This window comes from Micropterus salmoides, unplaced genomic scaffold (assembly GCF_014851395.1).
Source record: "Micropterus salmoides isolate LMB-PRFRI ecotype aquatic unplaced genomic scaffold, ASM1485139v1 Ms_hic_scaffold_8, whole genome shotgun sequence".
NCBI lineage: Eukaryota > Metazoa > Chordata > Actinopteri > Centrarchiformes > Centrarchidae > Micropterus > Micropterus salmoides.
Genome location: NW_024044570.1, coordinates 19126155 through 19145957, shown reverse-complemented (window position 1 = coordinate 19145957; position 19803 = coordinate 19126155). Strand labels below are relative to the sequence as shown.

Below are 19803 nucleotides of genomic sequence, written 5' to 3'. Positions count from 1 at the left end.
TGCCACATGTTTTATTAACTGTGTAATGTAAAGGCCTACTCAGAACAGTCTCTTCTGGATCTCCACATGTGCATTAAAGGAAAATACATGCTCTCTGGTTTTTGTGCTGCCATCTGGTGGGCTTTGATCAAATTAAATGGCTCTCATATACAGGAGTGCAGCAGAGGGCAATCACTCCAAGCGTAGTAGTAGGTGTCCAGAAATAAGACCAGACATCAATATACACAATGCTTAACAGGCTGACTTGTCATTGTTTTCAGCTAAAAGAAGCTGCTGCAGGCTTACACTCTATGATATATTTTGCATGAGTCTGCTGTAAAGGGCTTTAACTGCAAGTTCCCCTAAGACATCAGTTTGTAGTGGTAAATTGAAGAACATTTTCAATAGGACTTTGCAGACTGTAAATCCAAAGTCTAGTGGACACATAAATGGAGACATAAATGATGTCTGTCTGAGTAAGTGAAACAAAGACAGTGATTGATTGTGTATTGGCTTTATGCCTATAGGTTTGCTGAATGATTATCACCATCACTGATCAATTGACTTGTTTTGATTTTTCCTGGAATCTGAGGTCCTGATCCCTGAGTCTCATGCCCTTTGAAAATCGTGTTTGCTATGTCCCACTGGTAAACAGGGCAATGCTGCCTTCAAGTGCTGTCAGAAATGTATCACGACCATTAAAGCCCCAAAGGAGCTGCGAAGTTATAAGAGATGTTAGAATGATCTGTGACGCCTTTAAGATGTGATGTTTGGGGTTAACTGTGTCAAAACTGTGAACTTGATGAATGAATAGTAATTGTACTGTGTTACTATTTTGTTCCAAATGGGCTACACACAGCACTATGGGCACACTTTGGAATGTTTTGTCATTAGAAATGTGTGTTTTAATGTGGAATATAAGCACACCTGCAACATGTTCTGCCCTCTTGACTTTCACACCTCTTTTCCCTCCACACATTCTGAAAAAGGGTAGACATATATCTAAGAACCAAATGGTGGGAAAAGGATAATGCAGTAATGTGCATGAGATGCAAAAATAGTAACACAAGGCATATCCTCTGTGCTGTTGTAATGTGGTGGCTTTAATGACCTGAGAAAGAGTCAACACTCTGCAATTACACACACGCTGGACACGCTGAAACTAACTGATATTATCACTATCTTTAAATTAGATTATTTGAGACAAAAATATAATTAACCAATAAAATCAATTAAACTTATTAGTTAAAAAAGAAAGAAAGAAAATAAAGAGACTTTCTCAATTGTATTCCCGGCAGCATGGGAACGGTGCATGTAAAAAATTTGGTAAAAAAAAGATGTTATGTTTGGAGGTTAATTTAATAGATAGGAGAAGGAGACAGACACTGTATCATGCATTAATAAATAATTTAATTAATATTTGTTTTTTAATCGTATGAGGACGGCAGGGCAAAATCCTGTCACTGGTCCTTCTTTTGGCCTGCACGAGTAAGCCTAATTGAATATTATTTTTTTATTTGTAATAAGTTCTTCTTTAAAAGTGTTGTCAAACATGGGCTACTAAAACAAACTTTGCTTGTCATTTCGTTTCAGTTGGATTTGTCAACATCCTTTTCTTGGCGACAGCTGGTCTCTAGGTATCAGGAAGTACGAGGGCGCCTTGAAGGCAGCACAAACCCACACAATAACGCTCCTCTTCAGCACTAGGAGCAGCGGGCCAGCCTGCAGAGCGCTTCCGGAGGCGGATTATACCCACCTCTGCACGAAGCCCTAATGCCATCAGGAAGGAATTTCCATAACTCACCTCAAGGGAAGCACGTTTTGGAAGCAAACAAGTCTACCATTAGGAGAAGCTTGGACGAGGAGAGAGATGGATAATTGAGCCTCACTATTTCTTTATTGTGCAGCCTAAATAGCACAATCTGTCATTGATAAGCCGATCCTCTATAATGTGACAGCTGCTGTCTCATTTCATCTATAACGACCGAAACATCCTGCTTGCATTTTTCTATTTCAGCACCATGGTGACATACAATCTGGTTTTAACTTTTGTCATTGCGGCTCTTTGGCGGGTTGGTGGCGTACCACTCACTTTCCCCGCGACGCAGTTAAATTCAACATCATCATCAATCATCAGCGAAGATGAACTGACGAACAATGTCACGGATGCTGCCGTGGGATCCCGGATTTCATCCCTAATGACGCATCTCCCAACTCTGAAAAACATTGTCATTTTCATCTGCGTGTTAACAGCTGCTCTCATCACGTGCCTGGTCATCAAAGTGATCAGGTAGGCAGGTTGATCCCACTGTAATAACCAGCCTTGCAATGATGTCGTCACATTATGATGTGTTGAAATCTTGATAGTCTTAGTGAATGAATCGATTAGGAGCATGTGGTTGTGTGTTAGGCTCAATGTGAGGGTGGTAGCCAAGTAGAAAGGTCAGGGCCTATAGTGATAATGTTCCTACAGGGAAGTGTGTGGAGGCACTTGACTTATAAGCAACCTGCTTTATGTAGGCTATTTGTAACCTTATGTGTCTGAGAGTGTGAATCTAATAAGTGAATAATGTTTTTACATGTCTGATCATTACCATTATCAGACTTTATTTTAGTCTAGTTTATAAGATATTAACAAATAGTGTGAAATTCACATAACAAGTTCCCCTTGAGGTGTCTTCAAATTGCTACAATGTCATTGAAAAGAAGAAAATGGCAAATCTCCACATTTGAAAAGGTGTTACCAGAGAATGTTTGGTTGATAAATAGGCCTAATCAGTTATCACAATTGGTGGTTTTAGTTAATGTCCATTTTAGCTGTCTGTTTCATATGAGGAAAACATCTGGGCTATTAGGACTGTAAGCTACTAACAGACAGTTTTTGTAAAAATATACCAATTTAACCCTCTCCATCTGGAAAACCTACAATAGGTTTACAGCTGATGTTGTGGTTTAGTCAGCATAAAGGGTGTGATTTTATCTCTTGTGCTCATTTGGCACCGTTCTCTTTCCCACAGATCTGGGAGACGAATCAGAAAAACACGGAAATATGACATCATAACGACACCTGCAGAGCATGTCGAGATGGCCCCTCTTAATGAGGAGAACGACGATGATGATGACTCAACCCTCTTTGATGTCAAATACAGGTTTGTTCTTTTTTAAGTAGTTAAGCAATAAGGCGTTCATGCAAAAGATATTCATGTTATTCTAAAACCAAAGAAAACGTGTCTTTTTCTTCTGTTTCAACAACTGCAGGCGTTGTCCCAATGAGAATGTTCTAGACATTTCAGAAAAGTTAGGCCTATTTGGATACAGTGGAGATATTGATAACTGTAAAGTGTGATAAGGGCATTATAATCTAGTCCATAATCCACACAATGGCCCTTTATTCCTACAGAAATGTATCTGTACAGTACAAGGTAAAAGGTAGATACTATTTTACAACACAGGGTTAACGAGATTAAGTTGTCGTTCCCTTTACGCTACTCACAAAAAATATGCAAATATGCTCTGAAATCTGGTGGTATGACATCAGATACGTCTGTATCTCAAGCCAGATGGCAGAGTGAACAGGCTGTGGCTGGGTAGGTACTGTCTATTAGTATCCTTAAGGCTCAGCACAGGTTACTCATCTCACCAATATCACCTGATGTACGGTAGATGGGTACCAAAGATCTGAGTGGTTTTAATCACCCGCTGCAGAGCCCTCCGGTCCTGGGCCGTGCACATCCCATGCCAGTTTGTGATGTTTCCAGTTAGGATGCTTTCTATTGCTCCTCTGTCTTTATCCTCAGGATAAGTCCCTAAATAAATATTTAGTGTTCTTAGTGTTTGACTGTATAAAAGAAATTCCCTTTTAAACTAAACATTTCTAGTAGTTTTGTACTTACCTGGTTGTGCTAGTCTAACACTCTCAATGCCTCTACTTACCACCCTTGTTACCACTTTAGTCATAAAGTGTTTTAACCTTGATTTCCCTATGTAAAGCACTGTGTGACTTCGTTTTGACTTTTCAACTTTGCGGGGTGGCACCACAGTTTTGGCAAAGTTATTCATCTTGTGCTATTAAAAAGCTGAATTAGTCTCTCACTTTTAGGAGACGTGTGTTGCTCTTAATTTTAAGCACTGACGAACTTGAAGTAATGATTTTCTCAAACAGTGCATTTAAAATACGTGTTTGAACTACTCGCTCTACTTGAAGAAACACTATTTTAAAGAAACACTGTTTTAGTTCATGCAATGTTGACATTAGGTTTCACCCTTCCGGCCTTTCAATTGTTCTTTAACACACAACCACTTCCTCAAGGGAAGATAATGTCCTGTTTACCTGACATTCTTGCCTTCCAAGTCAGACAGGACTTGAATAGATTTCCTCCTCACAGTAACACAAGATCAAATTCTGTTTTTTTCGCAGGTGAATCTCAGCATGGACATCGATATCTGATAACTCCAGGACAACTCAAGTGACTTCCTGTATTTTTTGTGTTGCCTAGTCTTACCAAATCAACCACGTCACATGCTGCTTGTGCATGGCTTTTATCTGTATTTAAAGAACTGGAGCCACATTGATATTACTGTTTGCTGCTGTGCTGACAAATCTATCAAATGGCCCAAATACCTGCCCAGTTCTTTATACTGTTAAAGATAATGCTTCATGTTGTGACTTGGAGTTCAGTCATCTTCATTCAATCAACTTGTTACATGGGAATTATGTTTCATTTACATTTAGTTTTTGATACACTTGAGCTACAGTGTACAGCATTGGGGCTGAGGAGTTCATTGTAGGAAACAAGGCCTGCTTTGAAGCTATGATCTACCTATATTAAAATGCAGGACTAATCACATGTGATTTGAGTGAATATGTTATCTTTAAGTGAATACTCGGTGGCCACTAAAGATCATCAGTTAATGTATAAAATGTTAACATGCAACACAAATTTTGCAGAGAATACTTTATTCAAATGTAAAATTTGCACACTCAGAATCTAGTGATATACAGTAATTGATATTTTTAACTAAACTTTCATACCAAATATATTTCTATCTGCTAACCACTTTATTGTGCATATGTACTGTATATATACAGTATATACATGTGTTGTTTTAGACATTCCTGTTAGGCTACTGTCTCAGCTGAAGTGTTACGATTCCAAGGTTTGACTGAAGTATATTGTGATGTATGGAATTGTTGTGAATGCTGTAATCTCTTGGACATTTGAGTCTAAAATGGGGTTTTACCGTACTGACAAAATCCTTAAATGATTTGGCCCATTAGATAAGTATTAAATTACTATTAAATTAAAAACAATAACTGCTTTGTTACATTTGTTACATATTTTATTCAAATACCAAATACACAATAATCAAAATGCCAGATTTAAAGAAAATTAAAGAAAATGGCAGAGGAGTTTACAAACCTTCCCTGTCTCTTGTCTGCACCCTAAAATGTAATACAGTAAACTAACAACAATGTAGAGTACTCCTAAAGTAGGTTCCTGCAGCAGATGTGAGTGTGGGCCTTGTAGGTGACCTTCTGTTTTAATCCAAATTGTTATTTGATAGTCCCCCTTGGCCTACGGGTGCAGCTGTTTCCAAATGACCCCCAGCTTTAGTGAACAGAAAAAAATAAATATAAACTACAATGGCCAATCTTGTACAACCTATTAACATTTTCTTTCTGGGAGAAAGAGCAGAGAGTGTATTTACCTTTGTTGTCACAGAAGACTGGATATATTTATTATGTTAGATATACAAGCGGTATGCAGGAGTGTGTAGAAAGGATTTTTTAATCATACATTGAATCATATGTGAATCATATTTTTTTGATATTATGTCCTTTAGCAGACTGCTGTCTTATTTCACGTGTTTTCCATCAGATTATATGACCACTGTTCATTTCAGTACTGTGTCATGTTTCATTTTAGTCTTTCACTGTATGTGCAGAAAACTGTAGATTAATTTTTGTGTATAGTTATCCTCATCCATCTTGGCAACATCTGATTTTATTTCTTTGGTTGTGTGTGAAATTGTGGAAAAAAAGCTTGTCTCATTTAAAGATGCTATTTCTGGGCTTTCATTAGAATTGAATCATCTGCTGCAGAAAGTTCCTCTTGTAAAATTAATAAAAGTCATCGTGGTAGCTATTTGAAGACAAACTAATCTCCCTGATCCCACATTCGAACCAAATGAAGTTAAATGTTCAAACTACTTTGGAAGTTTATTGAAAACAAGTCCCTACTTGGTTTTTGACACAGACGTGTATAGGTGTTATGTGTACCCACGGCTGTTTCCTCAGTTTCCATTTCTTTGAAAACACTACTGAAATAAAACTGCTTCCTTTGAAGTGTTAAACCGTTTTAAGACTGAGGCTTGAAGTGTTTTTTTCTCCATTCTGATCTATTGTATTTTTCTCTGCCGCAGAAAAGTACATTCACTTTGTCGTAACTGCACAGTTTAAATGTCCTTGAGTTACAATGAATATTTTAAATGCAAAAAATTTAATTATACCCAAGTTATATGTATCTAGATAAGACATACATGCAAAAGCAAAAATCTGTTTGCTGGAAGTTGGATATTAAGCAGTATTCATGTATAATGTAGTGCATACAGTATTCATGACAAAAAAATAAAACTATACAGCACAACACCATGTCAGTAGGATGTTTTCTGAACTGTGGTAAATCTCAGATTCTGGGTTAATAAACTTAATTGTGTTGGTAACAGAATGTTTCTATTTTTGCCAAGCTCAGACGAGCGTTCACAAATAAACCTTTCATTGCCTCAGACTGCTGACGTCTCTGGTAGAGCTTTTCATGTCTATTCTTAACTGGCAGCGTAAGCACGCATGAAAGTCAACAGGCGCATCCTGTCAAAACAACACTTTTATGGACAAATCACATGGCTGGAAGCACATGATAGGCTACTTGTTTAGCAGCAGAGCTCTTGGAATATTTCTAGTATTATTAAAAGAGACATTTTGTTGCAGAAAAATACCTAAATCATTTGGCCAAAAAGCTCCGTATTAAGACTACAGTCCTAAAAACTCAACAACTGAACTTCTAGACTTTAACTGAGGTGGAGCTTGGAAGTTCAAACATGTAATCCAAACTAGCATTATGCTGATATTAATTTGATTAGTTCAGTCTGTTAATGACATTAAATAAACACAAGTTTCTTCATAACAAAGCTCCAATAAAATCTTTTTTTGCACATTTGTTCATTCATTTCTGGGTTTCAGATTTGAGTGACACTAGTAAACACTCGCATAACTCTTAATCTTTCCCATCCATTCTAGAATAACTTCAACCTGACCATTTCTATTACTGGGCATATGAACTGTCCACTTTTAAATGGATCAAATTTATTGATTATAGGCACAAAATACTGGCAGCTTTAATAAAATCCACAAATATCTGTATCTACCTATATCAGTTGAATGCTAACCCAAACTAACTATACAAGTATAATTCATACATAATTTCAAATGAATAAAAGGCATACAAGTAATCAGCTTCAGTGTCACTGCACTGAAACTGTTGCTAAATGTCTAGGAATTCATTTAAAGCACATTTTGGGGCCTTTCTTACAGAATTTGTAAGAATATCACCAATACATTCATTTAAAAAAAAGCAAAGCACTTTTCACTACCACTGCACTACTATAGTATGACCTCACTGCAAACATTCCCAGTGCAGAAACAGGGCTGGTGTTCTTTGAGAAAAGTTTACAAAGTGAGTTTACCGTTGGCTGTGTCTGTGTAAACATTCTTATGTGAACAGCTGTTACACAAGCATACAGTACATTTCAGCGAGCTTCCATTCCTTCCTTTGGCTCTCAAGGTAACCTGACTTCCTCAAATGGCAGTTCTGGTTGACTGGGCTCCTTGAATTCTTGCTTATAAATGACCTGTTTTAGAGTGAACACCAGTTAAGATCCTTTTTAGGAAGCTACAAAAGCATAAAACATTCTCTATCAGAGGAAAATGTGTTATCACAAATTGAACATTACATCAGCTCTTTTAAAAAAGATCCTAATCAAAAGGGTTCATCATATTAAAAACAAGTGTTTGAGCGGTTGACCAACATTTCTTCTTTTATCATCACTCTCCCTGATTATTAAGTGCTTCCATCTTGTGGCCCAACCAGTGACTCACAAGAGCGATTCATTCGGCAGCTCTTCATGCTGTTGACATGCTGGGTATAATACAACACAACCTTAATGGAGCCCTATTATACCATAAACTGAGAATATTAATTCATGGAGTCTCATGACCAATTTTGAAAACAGAAAAATGTGTTCTGAATCCTTAATCCATAACAACACTGGAAGGACTGTGGCAGTTTAAAATGTAAGGAATATAAAAGAGACAACAGATGGACATGACAGGATCTCCATGAACAGTTGGCTTACACCAGCAGAAAGGAGACTGACAAAAGAAAAGGGTCTCATTATTTTGAAGGTTGCCATAGAAATCAAATTTTTTTGAAAAGGTAAAACACACCAGTGAAACAAGCCGCTAAAGTGCTCAAAATAGAAAAAGTTCATTCCAATTACTGAGAATTAAGTTAACTCAAGTTTCATAAAAGTACATTAACAAGAAAACTGTTTGTACAGAGTCTGCTCAGTCAAGAAAGTGGCTTCCGTGGAGACCTCCCTTTCAGCTATTTGCTCTGGAGCGCCTTTTGTGGTCTCCTCTCTACATCGCAGGTCCCAGTGTGGAGCCGGAGCGCCCCCTGTCTGTGCAATGTGCTCAGGGTCCTGAACTCCAAAGGCATGGTGTGGGGACTCGAGCTGGAAGTGTACTCGTACTTCAGAGTATCGTAGTAGTGGTATTTGACTGGTTTGCCCTGCGGGTCGAGTGGGAAGGGCCAGAAGCCGTAAAGATGGATCTCTTCACAGAAGCGAGTGGCCATCGTGTACATGAGGAGCCCAGTGGTCGGACGCTTGATGTGGACATTGTTGGTTAGCCAATACCTGTTGACAAAGACATACAGTGAGGTGATTAGCTGATTCAATAACTGTTTTCTAGCCTAGAAACAGCAAAAAGGAAGAACATGTTCAAAATCCCCAAAGTGCCCTTCACTAAAACCTTTCTCCCCCTGGATTTTCATATTAAGTCAGATATGCCGTATGCTGGAGCACAGAGTGGAGCTGAATCCTAAGAAGACACAAGCACAAATTTTGAGCTTGCCAGAAATGTTCACTCTGTTGTAGACTACCAAACTACCCCTTCAGGAGCTCTCTGCTCACAGAAAATCAATAAGTGACCTTTTTTTTATTTGCTCAGTGGATGCACTGATGCACAAATCTCCCTCTCAACAAATCATTTAGTCTACTAGTCCGGAAATCATATATAGTTTAACTCATGTTCAAGCAACTGGTTCGATAATTGATAGTCAAGATTCATCTTCTAGTCTAATCTAGCGCTATTTTCCTGCAGCCATCTGCAAGGGTAACAAATAATTTCTAGTTCAATAATTTGTCTAGTTTCAAGACAAAAACACTTCTGAAATAATTTAAAAGACACGGACAAAATGGATTTCTCTCATCACATTGGCAGAGTGTTTACTGTATGTTTGTTAGAACAAATAACTCTTGAAGTCTGAATGCTTGATTAAATTGCTAATTGCTGCACGTTTGTTGAGCACATATGTTCTTTTACTGCACACAGCACACATTGGCGCTGCTCGGCACAATTGCATTTTTCTACTTTAGGTGACCTAGGAGCTTCTATGACAGTGAGATGCCACATGCTGTCCTCAGGGGCAGGTGGCCAGACCTTCAAACGCCCCAACTTAATTTTCCTTTCTAGTCACTAGCACACGTCTCCAGCCTCGAGGCTATCACTGCTTCCTCCGGCTGTGCACTCTGTGGTTAGTGTGGAAGGTCATGTTGAGATGCTGAGGTTGTACTATTTAAAGCAGTACATGTGCCATGAAGGGCAAACGGTGGGCTGGTTTGCAGTCGAACCAAGCACTACAGCAGGGGATGATAATTTTAACAAGCAGAGGAGGTGGTCTAATTATCGGTGAAATGGTCTGATTGCATTCGGTTGGAGTGAATATGAACAGATCCTTTGTCCTCTACTGCACACAATGGGGTTTTAAGGGTCAGTCTTGCTGAAAAAAAACACAAGTTCAGGGGAAGCATTTATCAGAGACCACTATAAATTTGTTTTTTTAAGGGCAAAGGCATGCATCTCATCTCCAAGAAAATTTCAGGCTAATTATTTTCTCTTGTAAAACACTGATCTAACAGACAACTTAACTACACAAACCATGGCCCAGTTCTACCCCTTTGCAATACCAAGTGTTAGTTGGGGCATACAAAATGGCATAATTTGGTCACTGACCAGCTGTGGCTGTTGGGCTTTTAACAATGCAGAAAGGATTCGGAGCAGAGCCTGGTTGTGATGAAAGAGAGGCAAGTAAAGCAGAAGAAATTGCAGAGAGGGATTTTTTTTTATAAAAGCCTGAAGGCAGTGGAGACTGTATTTGACAGATTTGCAAAAAGCATTCCTCAAAAAAATCCATGACCAGCTTTAAAATAAAGTAACACAAATAATAAGGATTAATGAAATCTAAGAGTTATGTTAGAACACAGTTTAACAGCATTGCTTATTATTATCTGTGCTATTCCTGAGCCACTGTATCAGCCTGTCAACAACAGTATCTAAATAACACAATTTGGAGCTAACAAATAATATTTTTAACACAATTTAAGCAATTTATCTCATTCATAAAATAATGTTTTCCTTGAAAAGCATTTTCGCACCTTGACATTTTGGGAACCGCGCTTATTTGCTTTTATTTAGAGTTAGATGAGAAGAGCAATAACAGTTAATCCTTCTGCTCAGCACTTCTATGCAGCATCTCTGCAGGTTGCCTGGCAGCCTTACCTTGACAACAAGACTCTGGGAAGTCACTGCACCCGGCTGTTGATCACCAAGAAATAGAAAAAGCACGTAACGCCCCTTAAAAACCACAACTAGTTGTTTTTAGCAGCTCAGGTAAAGGAAATGTCTGTCAATCTGTGGTTCGGTCTGTCCACCACTTTGGTCCAGACTGAAAAATCTTAACAACTATTGGATGAATTGTAATGACATTCATGGTCCCCAGAAGTTGAATCCTACTGACTTGGAAAATCCCTCAACTTTTCCTCTAGCACGATCATGAGGGTGACATTTGCGGTTTTTATTGAAATGTCTCAACTATTGGATGGATTGTCATGATAGTTGGTACAGACGTTCATCATGTCCCTTCCATTTAGAGCAATATTTTAATCTGTGCAGTACTTCAGTTTACAAATACCTGGAAAACAAATGGCATTCCCATCTGCCTCAGCTGTACTTTGTACAGAGCTAATCAGGAAATGTAAAATGGTGAATATGGGAAACATACCTGCTAAATATAGCATAGTCATTATGAGCATGTTAACATGCCAATGTTGGCATTTAGCTCAGGTACAGCCTCACAAAGCCACTATGGCTGTAGACTCATGGATTTGTTACACTTCTGCTTGTGTGTGTGTTAAACAAAGATAAGTGAAACACTGTGATAATTAGTCAGCTTTTGAGGTGATGATAGGCATTCACACAATAAATACACTAGTGAGGGGAGGATAACTAGACACAGGTAAACCCAATGAGGTCAGGGCAATAAACTAGCCAATAAAAACTAGCGGGAAACATACAAAGACAGGAAGTGAAGTAACTCATCTCCCTCTCAAGAAAGCAAATAAGCGTATTCCCAAAATGTTTAACTATTTGCTTAGGAGAGACGTCAAAGATGGATCCTAGAACAAAATAAAACATAAAATAGATTGATATGTCTACTTGAACGATGTCATTCATTTTTCACACAGTCGTTTCAGTTAATCAAGACAGAGTTTCTGAGACGACTCGCGGTACACCCTGACTGAAGAGAGATCAGAGTAGCATTCTGCCCCTGGTGATCAGATTTAATGTTCTGTTTATAAATAGCCACCTGGGCTGCAGATTAGAGTTTGCCAACCCCTTGATTATGCTGCTCACAGGTGTTCTTCTGAGACGCAGCACACTAGGAACAGCGGCTGCGAGCCTCAGCTGCATCTTACCCTCTGACAGCGTGGAGAAGGCGAAGGGAGGGGAAGGCGGTGCGTACGTCCACAGTGTGTAGCAGGATGAGACGGAGGGCCCACTCCACGCGCTCCTCTCCCCCCTTGGCCATAAAGGCTGGGATCCACAGCACACTGCCGCTGAGGCTTTGAAGCCGCTGCAAGAAGCGTCCCGCCACTCCTTGCTGACCAGGTCCTGGAAGGCCCGCTGCACCACTGAAGGGTTCATGGTCACCAAGTTGGTCCGCCAACCCACATCCCGATAGTATTCCTCCACTGGTGCCAGGTTACACCTGCAGGCACAGGTCACTCAATCTCAAATGTAAAGTGATGTCCTGGATAGAAATAGCTTTTAATTATCTGGTTTCTTGGTCTTTTGATCTGGTCCTCTACCAGACACATCTGCAAACATTAAGCAAAGCAATGCAAGTTTTTCAATGGTGTTAAGCCAGCACATCTTCAAACCATGCTTGGTGCAAGTTTTACTAGTATAATAAAGTTCATTGAATGTGTGAATGTGTTTAATTCATATGATACCATTTATATCAATAATCATTTTGATAACTTGAGTGGTACAGATAACTGGACTACAGGTCAAGGAGCAGTGAAGCTGTTCTGGCAGCTCATGGTGGCCCACCAGTTTACAAAGACATTTCGTTTTTGTTTTTTTCCTTTTTAGTTTATCGCCCATCTGTATATGTCCTTGAGCCAATCAAACCATTTGCCCTGCAGAAACTTGAAGCAGGAGTGAAATAGAGCAGAAATACAAGTGAAATTCAGCAGAAAAGCGGAGGGTGGCATTTTGTTTATTGAACCTCTGCCTTCAAGTAAATGCCAGAAAACAACAAAGCCAGTAATTATCTTAATGGTTAAGCATTTCTATCCTCTGAAGTGAGGCAGGAGAACACACCAAGAGGGTTTGTTTTTCATAACTTTAAATTTACACACCGGACAGGGACTTTGCGTACTTTTACATATGTACTATGACAGCTAATGTACCTGCTTCAGGAAACAGTTGGTTTAAAGATTACATACAAACTGAAAATCTGACAAATGACTCTAATTTATTCCAATAAATTGCTTGAGTATGCCAAATTATTCCATTACATTGTCACAACGCCGAGCTGAAATCTGTAACAAGTACCCACAACACTGTCAACCTACTTTGTGGAAACCGAGGATGGGGCAGAGAACTATATTTAGCTGATATTATCTCCCTATCTGATGCCTGAAATGCCAGAGCAAATTCCTCATCTTCTCAAAATGCCACATTCCCTGTTGTCTACCTTCAGCCAACCATTACCGCCATGCCCCGGCATTATTATCATGCTGCCGGAGTCTAGAAATCATGACCCCTCCTCATCAGCATAACGTCGCAGCACTTTAGAAAAACAAGATTTGCAGACAACAGAAACAATTTCAGAATAAAAAGGGGACATACCAGGATTTTGAGGCCTATTCAGCAATCGATCAATCAGCTCAATGAGGTGCTACTGCAGACAGCTACTTCCTGCTTCTTTCTACAACAACATTAAAGTAAGTGATTTATGAGGGGATGTTTCTCACAGTAGATACCTCCGCATTTAGTGCATATTTTTTTAGATTGTTCCTGGCTCTACACAGAATCCCAACAAGTATACTTTTTCTTTTGCGCATCTTCCATTCTAATATAACCTTAGACAAAATTATTTTCCTCCACTGACAAGTATGAATAGTGATAAATAATGTGCTCAGCAACTCATTTACTTAACACACAAACACATAACAGAAGGCTTCACAAACAGAATTCTCTGCTAAATGAGAGTGGGACACCTGAGAGTGCTGGGATTTCTCTGACAAGCACAATGTGTTTCTGCTGGATGCAAAAGCTCTTTTTAAATGGCCATTTAATGTATAATCATGCATTTAATTGCGCTCAGCCTGGCAGTTTGTTTCAAACTTAAAATCATTAAAAAGCTTTGACAGCTTATTCAAAAGTGCAATTAATATATTTCCAGCTGTGTGAGCATCATCTCTAAGCCTGAATTAAACTGAGCACTCGAAGAAGTGACTATCATTCCAATGTGAATTATACTCTCAGGAAAGTGAGATAAACCTAAAACTGAAACTAATGTGGTAATCCATTTCAATTACAGTCCACTTTAACTTGCATGTTTTTATGATTTATTTCAAATGGGAGACTTCCAACCCTGAAAAATACCTGATAACAAAGTCGTGTGAGTCAATCTCGGGTCCACAGCTGCTGTTCAGCAGGATCCCAGAGTTTCCCACAATAGCACAGCGCCTGTGATGTTGGTTCTTCATGGGGGATACAGTTGGCAAAAGACGGTAGAGATTTTCTGAGATGTTTGTGGTGCTGTGTCGGTCAAAAACATAGTGGATGATATCTCCTGGTTTCAGCGTGCCCTTCAGAATGGAGATGTCTCTCTCTGGATCAAGAAATCTCAGAATGTTCTTCCTGTAAAAAGAGAGAGTATACACTTGTTATAAAAAGACTGCGTAGTCGAGTGTGAAAAATATGCCGGGATGATCGCAGAGAGTGATGATTCTGCCTGATGAGGTTGGAGAGAGTCTTGTTGAAGGTCCAGCTGTTTGACGAGAGCTTGGCAGTGTTATTGTAGCTTGGGCCGAGGCGATCTTTGCTCAATCTTGTCAAGGCAGTTGGATCCATGTGTCCTGCAGCCTTTCTAAATGAGAATAGAAAGGCTTGTTATTGACAGACTGTGATGATCTTTAAAGTGCTGATCAATAAAAAACAAAATCCTTATTATTTGTGAATATCTCCCTCTTTTTTCCCAATTTAAGTTTTTTTCATGTGTGTGGGGTTTCTCCTGTCTGAATCGAGATCTAAGAATAGTGGATGTCATCAGATGACAGTGGTGGAATGTAACATGTAAAAGAATGTAAATGTAAAAGTACATTTACTCAAGTACAAATGTTGGGTATTTTATGCTACTTTATTCTTCCACTCCACTACATTTCTGGGGAAATTTTGTACATTTTACTGTACTACACTACACTTTATTAGCTTTAGTTACTAATTACATTGTATAGTAAGATTTTACATACAAAGATCAACCAGTGTCAAAGTAGGCATAAAATATAAAGCATTGTTATAAATTAATGTACCAGTATAATAAAGTAGTTAAAACTAGTTCCATCTCAACTAACTACACCAGTTAAATACTATTTACAATGAATGCATCAGAAATACTGATTAAATAATAGAATATTATAATACAACAATCATGGTGGCCGCTTTCTGTATAATGGGTACTTTTAATACTTTAAATACATTTAGCGACAATGTGTACCTTTTTTACAGTTTGACAGACTTTTACTTGTAATAGAGTATTTTTCCACACATAGTGGTACTGCTACTCAAGTAAAACATCTGAATACTTCCTCCACCAATAGTAGCAGATGTTTTTGTTATCACATGGATACCGCCACATTGATGGGTATTTATAGCAGCTGCCTTCTTGCTGTAAAAAGTAATGAGACACTCACTGTGAATGACTCACTGGGTTATTGAGCCTGCAAAGGAATCAAATGAATTCCAACTGAAAATTATATACAGAAAGACCCACTGGTGGTCTAGAACTATATGTATGTATATATGTATGTATGTATATATGTATTTGTGTGTGTGTGTGTGTGTGTGTGTGTGTGTGTGTATATATATGATGTGTGTGTAAATCAACTTTTATTGTCAGATACAATTATACATAGTACAATGCATTAAACCCATCCTAATTAAGAGCAGTGGGCAGCCACTGTGCAGCAGCTGTGGAGCAGTTAGGGGTTCAGGGCCTTGCTCAAGGGCACCTTCGGCAGTACCCAGGAGGTGAACTGGGAACCTCTCCAGTTCCTAGTTCACACTCCGTATGACTGGTCCGGGCCGGAATCGAATTGGTGATTGTCAAGCTAAGCCATATATGTATATATATGTGTGTGTGTGTGTGTGTGGGGAGATAATTGGATTTCAGACCTGTGCGGTTTAGGGATGAGCCGGTGCAAGTTCATCTTCTTTGAATGCCCAGTATTTCTAGAAAAGAAAACGGTTTTAGATTGAATTATGAATCACATTCTGCTGCCTGAAGTCTGGGTTGATAATGGACTGACGCTTCAAATCCTACTGTAATCATATCAAGTAGCAATAATGCAAGCACTGTATTCAATACCAGGCGTACTGTATGTCTATCTTTCAAGACAGAATAAAGGTGAAAAGCAAGCATCAAGGTATTTTTAGAGCAATCCACTGTGGGCCCATTTGCTGATGTAATGAGGAGAAATGTGGCCTTAATGGAGCCCCATTATGCTAGAAGGTTTTTCTTTTCACAGGGGTGTTGAATATGCCAGCTAAGATGCATTTACAGCAAACATTTTATATTAAGCATTCAGATATTTAAGCATCCCTGTATTTTGTGACCTTGGTCATCTTTGATAAAATCGTGACAAGCTGGCAGCGGCTGTGCAAAAGAATGAGTGAAAAAAAAGAGCTGGTTTGACAGACAGGTGGGTCGTTCTCACTCATTTTACTATCCTGCTGGCTTTAAATATATTGTTTTAATTGTATTAAGCGGTATTTATGCAGAAGTTGAATTGGTTCTGGTTCTTCTCCCACGCGAATCACAAACCAATATGACCTCATTACGATGTGAGCCACAGCCGGGTAATTGCATTCAAAACAAAATGTTCTTGCTGAAAGGGAAATGTGAGAATCCCCAAAGCTTCACGTGGGGGTTGTAAAAAAAGTAGTTTATTTTTGTTGCTATTAAGGTAACACAGTATCTTTATAGCTGTGATGGTAATGATAAGAGCCAGAGGAGGATGTTGCACTGTTGTGGTCTGGTTGGATTTTCATGTGACAGGAGTAGCCTACTACTGATGCTATATTCAGAATGTATTTTCTTGCAGGTCAAACGCAAGTAGGGCATGTGTGCGACTTGGAAGATTTCTGCTGCACTGCTCAACATTTCAAAGTCTGAAAAACGAAAAAGAGGAAAGCCTCTTTATGTTTCCTATCGTCCCACCCCCCTCCCACTCCCTCTCTCACTCCCTCTCTGTCTCATACACACTCCCTACTCTCTCTTATAGTGTAAATGTAGCCTATCCTATCCCGTATGCAGGCTGCTGCAAGACAAATACCCTAATCCTTGGAGACCCCCGGGCAGGCTTGCTCTCGGGAACAGCTGCTGCTGCTGCACCCAAGTGTTACAAACGTAGAAACAAACCACACATACTCCACATTCAACTCCAAACTTCAATTAAATTCAAATAAACTCATTTATTTCACTCATTTATCCCCCTGCCCTCCCTCCACCACTTAACAAATTCAATTATGTGATGAGGAAATACAGCTGCTGGACAAGAAAACAATGAACTGCACTAACACATACACACAAACACCATGCATGATTTTAAACGGTGGGCTACTTACGCGATTTCTTCTTCCACTTCTGCAATATCATCTATTATCAGAACCACAACCAGCAGCGTTACAAAGCCGAACAACAGCGTGCGGAATACAAGCGGCATGGCTGAGGGGGAGGCTGCAGCCGGGAGACCCTCCTTTCAGCAAACACTGTGTTACATTAACCTTCTTGTGTTTTCCATTTATAAATCGGGTATCCGATCTGTCATCTCTCCTATTGTTCTTATCGCCGGAGTCAGACACTCCCCGGCCAGCTGCGGTCCTTTTTTCCCTTTCAGATGATGATCGCCTCGGGTCTGTTTCCCGACGGGGCGATGCTGCTGCCGTATCCACTGTTCCCTCTATTCCCCAGTCAAACTTTGAAAGCGTGCACCTCCGGAGCCTGCCATGGGAGCAGCAAGATGTAGACCACATGCAGTCTTAAAGGCGCAGGGGCCAGCACTCCATATTGACCCCATCCGGTTTGATTTCACTCTCTAGTTGTTGCTGGCTCGCTAACAGGAGGTGTGAGACCGCAGTGTGCGCAGACAGCTAGACAGGTGTATGTGTGTGTGTGTGTGTGTGTGTGTAGGCAGGTTTGCACCAAGTAGACGCCAAACACAGGAGTGCAGTTTTGTCAACTGTTTTAAATGATAGTCTAAATAAAATAACAATTTAAAAAAAAATAAAATAGAGGTCAAAGCATGGAGCTCATGTGGCCACCAAACACAGTGAGTGAGCCCCAGTTGATCAGACTCCCACTGGGGTCAAAGGGGGCATCTTTTTATATCTCTGGTCACCAGTGGTGGAAGGTAAGAAGTAGGCCTACTGTACTCATTACAAATATGATGTTTTGTACTTCTGTTAAGCTACATTACAAAGGGAAATATTGAACCTTTCATGCTACTACATTTGTCTGACAGCTGTAGATACCAGTTATTTTTCAGATTAGGATTTTATGGAACAAGTGATGAGTTTATTGTTCAAGATAAGACTAGTATAGTTATGTTTGTTTTGCTTGTAAACCCACATAAACCCACAGTTGGACTCCCTTGTCATGTTTTAGATGTCTTTGACTGGTTCAAGACCCCCTGGGGTAAAGTGATCCACTATGTCACAAAAGAGCAACAATTTGAGGAAAGTCAGAAGAATATAATAGAAATTTGTGTAGGATAACTTTGTTTTCTCTTCTTTCCAACCTTATGAATAATTTTACACCCCCTCAGATTCATCTTGTTATGGGTGTTTTCCTGATGTTAAGGATCTAAATACTACTTCCACTGCTGATGCAGTGTAATCCTGCAGCTACAAACACCATGCTGCAGGAGGCTGGAGAGGTTTAAGGTTTTTGGAGTAGATGAAAGGGAAGGATGAGATCAAAGTAACATGAATTTCTTTCTTTTCATTTTGGGGTAAGATATATTCCCACTAAGTAACGAATGTTGGGCACTGCTAGCATTTAAAAAAAAAGTTTCTGAAGCGTACATTTCTTGGTTCTTTTGCATTGCTCGGGGAATTTCAGCTTTTTCTTGTTTAAAATGACAGAACTGCTGATATTGGGAAAAGACATGAAATTCAGACCATATATCTTTGTATTACTGTTGCTACCACCGCCTTTGCTCTGTCTAGAGTTTTTTTTTCCAAAGCTTGTGTTTATCCTGAAAAAGCCAGCTGGGCATGTTTGCTGCTTCTTGCACTATCCTGCTAAAACGTTCACCTCCATCACATAAATGTTTGAGTTATAAGACAAAGACCCATTTCACTTGCAGCAGCAATTTACCTCAGAGTTCACTAATTGATGCTTAATTAACTAGTGATTATGCATTGAGTAAACACCTGTTAACATTTTAATTATCTATAAGTTAGAAATGTTTGAGCGTGGTGGCCATTTTAATTATAACAGCTACATTAAGTGCACTGAAAGCTATCCGTGTGATTAACTACAGTATGTGAGATAATTGTAGCCACATTTTGGTGTTTGCTGTGTCAGCGCTTTACCTCTAAATAACCCAAAGTAAACAGTGAATGTGTAAAATTAGTTTTTACAATATGTCATAGTTAAACTACAGATTGTTTGCATCATCATACTACTTCAGGACTTTCCCTTCATACACATCCACATCCAGTGATGATCCATGAAGATGTCCAGCTTGCTTGTCAGTCCTCATAGCTCTTAGCTACACTGTATCATAGTTTATGTTTTTTTGCTGACTAGCATGGCAGCTGACCACATGGTTAACACATGGTTGGTTGGCATTTGATTGCAAATCAAGCATTAATTAGTCAGAGCAAATGTAAAGTGGTGGCTCTGT

At 39.3% G+C, this 19803-nt stretch overlaps 2 protein-coding genes across 2 annotated transcripts; one reads left to right on the top strand and one right to left on the bottom strand.

Annotated features, from left to right (window-relative positions):
- Positions 1 to 1572: 1572 nt before the first annotated feature.
- On the top strand, positions 1573 to 6626 carry fam174b (family with sequence similarity 174 member B). Its single transcript, XM_038705445.1, has 3 exons — positions 1573 to 2269; positions 2997 to 3128; positions 4397 to 6626. The coding sequence occupies exons 1-3, from the start codon at positions 2001 to 2003 to the stop codon at positions 4398 to 4400; spliced, it is 405 nt and encodes a 134-aa protein (XP_038561373.1). The 5' UTR covers positions 1573 to 2000; the 3' UTR covers positions 4401 to 6626.
- Positions 6627 to 7303: 677 nt separating this feature from the next.
- Positions 7304 to 17914, bottom strand: st8sia2 (ST8 alpha-N-acetyl-neuraminide alpha-2,8-sialyltransferase 2). The gene is given in 7 exon segments (XM_038705444.1): positions 7304 to 8955; positions 12076 to 12247; positions 12250 to 12368; positions 14276 to 14533; positions 14628 to 14762; positions 16067 to 16123; positions 17519 to 17914. Coding segments are annotated over 7 exon segments (1152 nt in total). The 5' UTR covers positions 17617 to 17914; the 3' UTR covers positions 7304 to 8642.
- Positions 17915 to 19803: the final 1889 nt, after the last annotated feature.

Excerpts from the sequence above, each read along its gene's own strand:
- fam174b (XM_038705445.1), top strand. The coding sequence starts at position 2,001 with ATGGTGACATACAATCTGGTTTTAACTTTTGTCATTGCGGCTCTTTGG. Across the intron at positions 2,270-2,996 it reads CTGGTCATCAAAGTGATCAG|ATCTGGGAGACGAATCAGAA; the intron begins GTAGGCAGGTTG and ends TCTTTCCCACAG.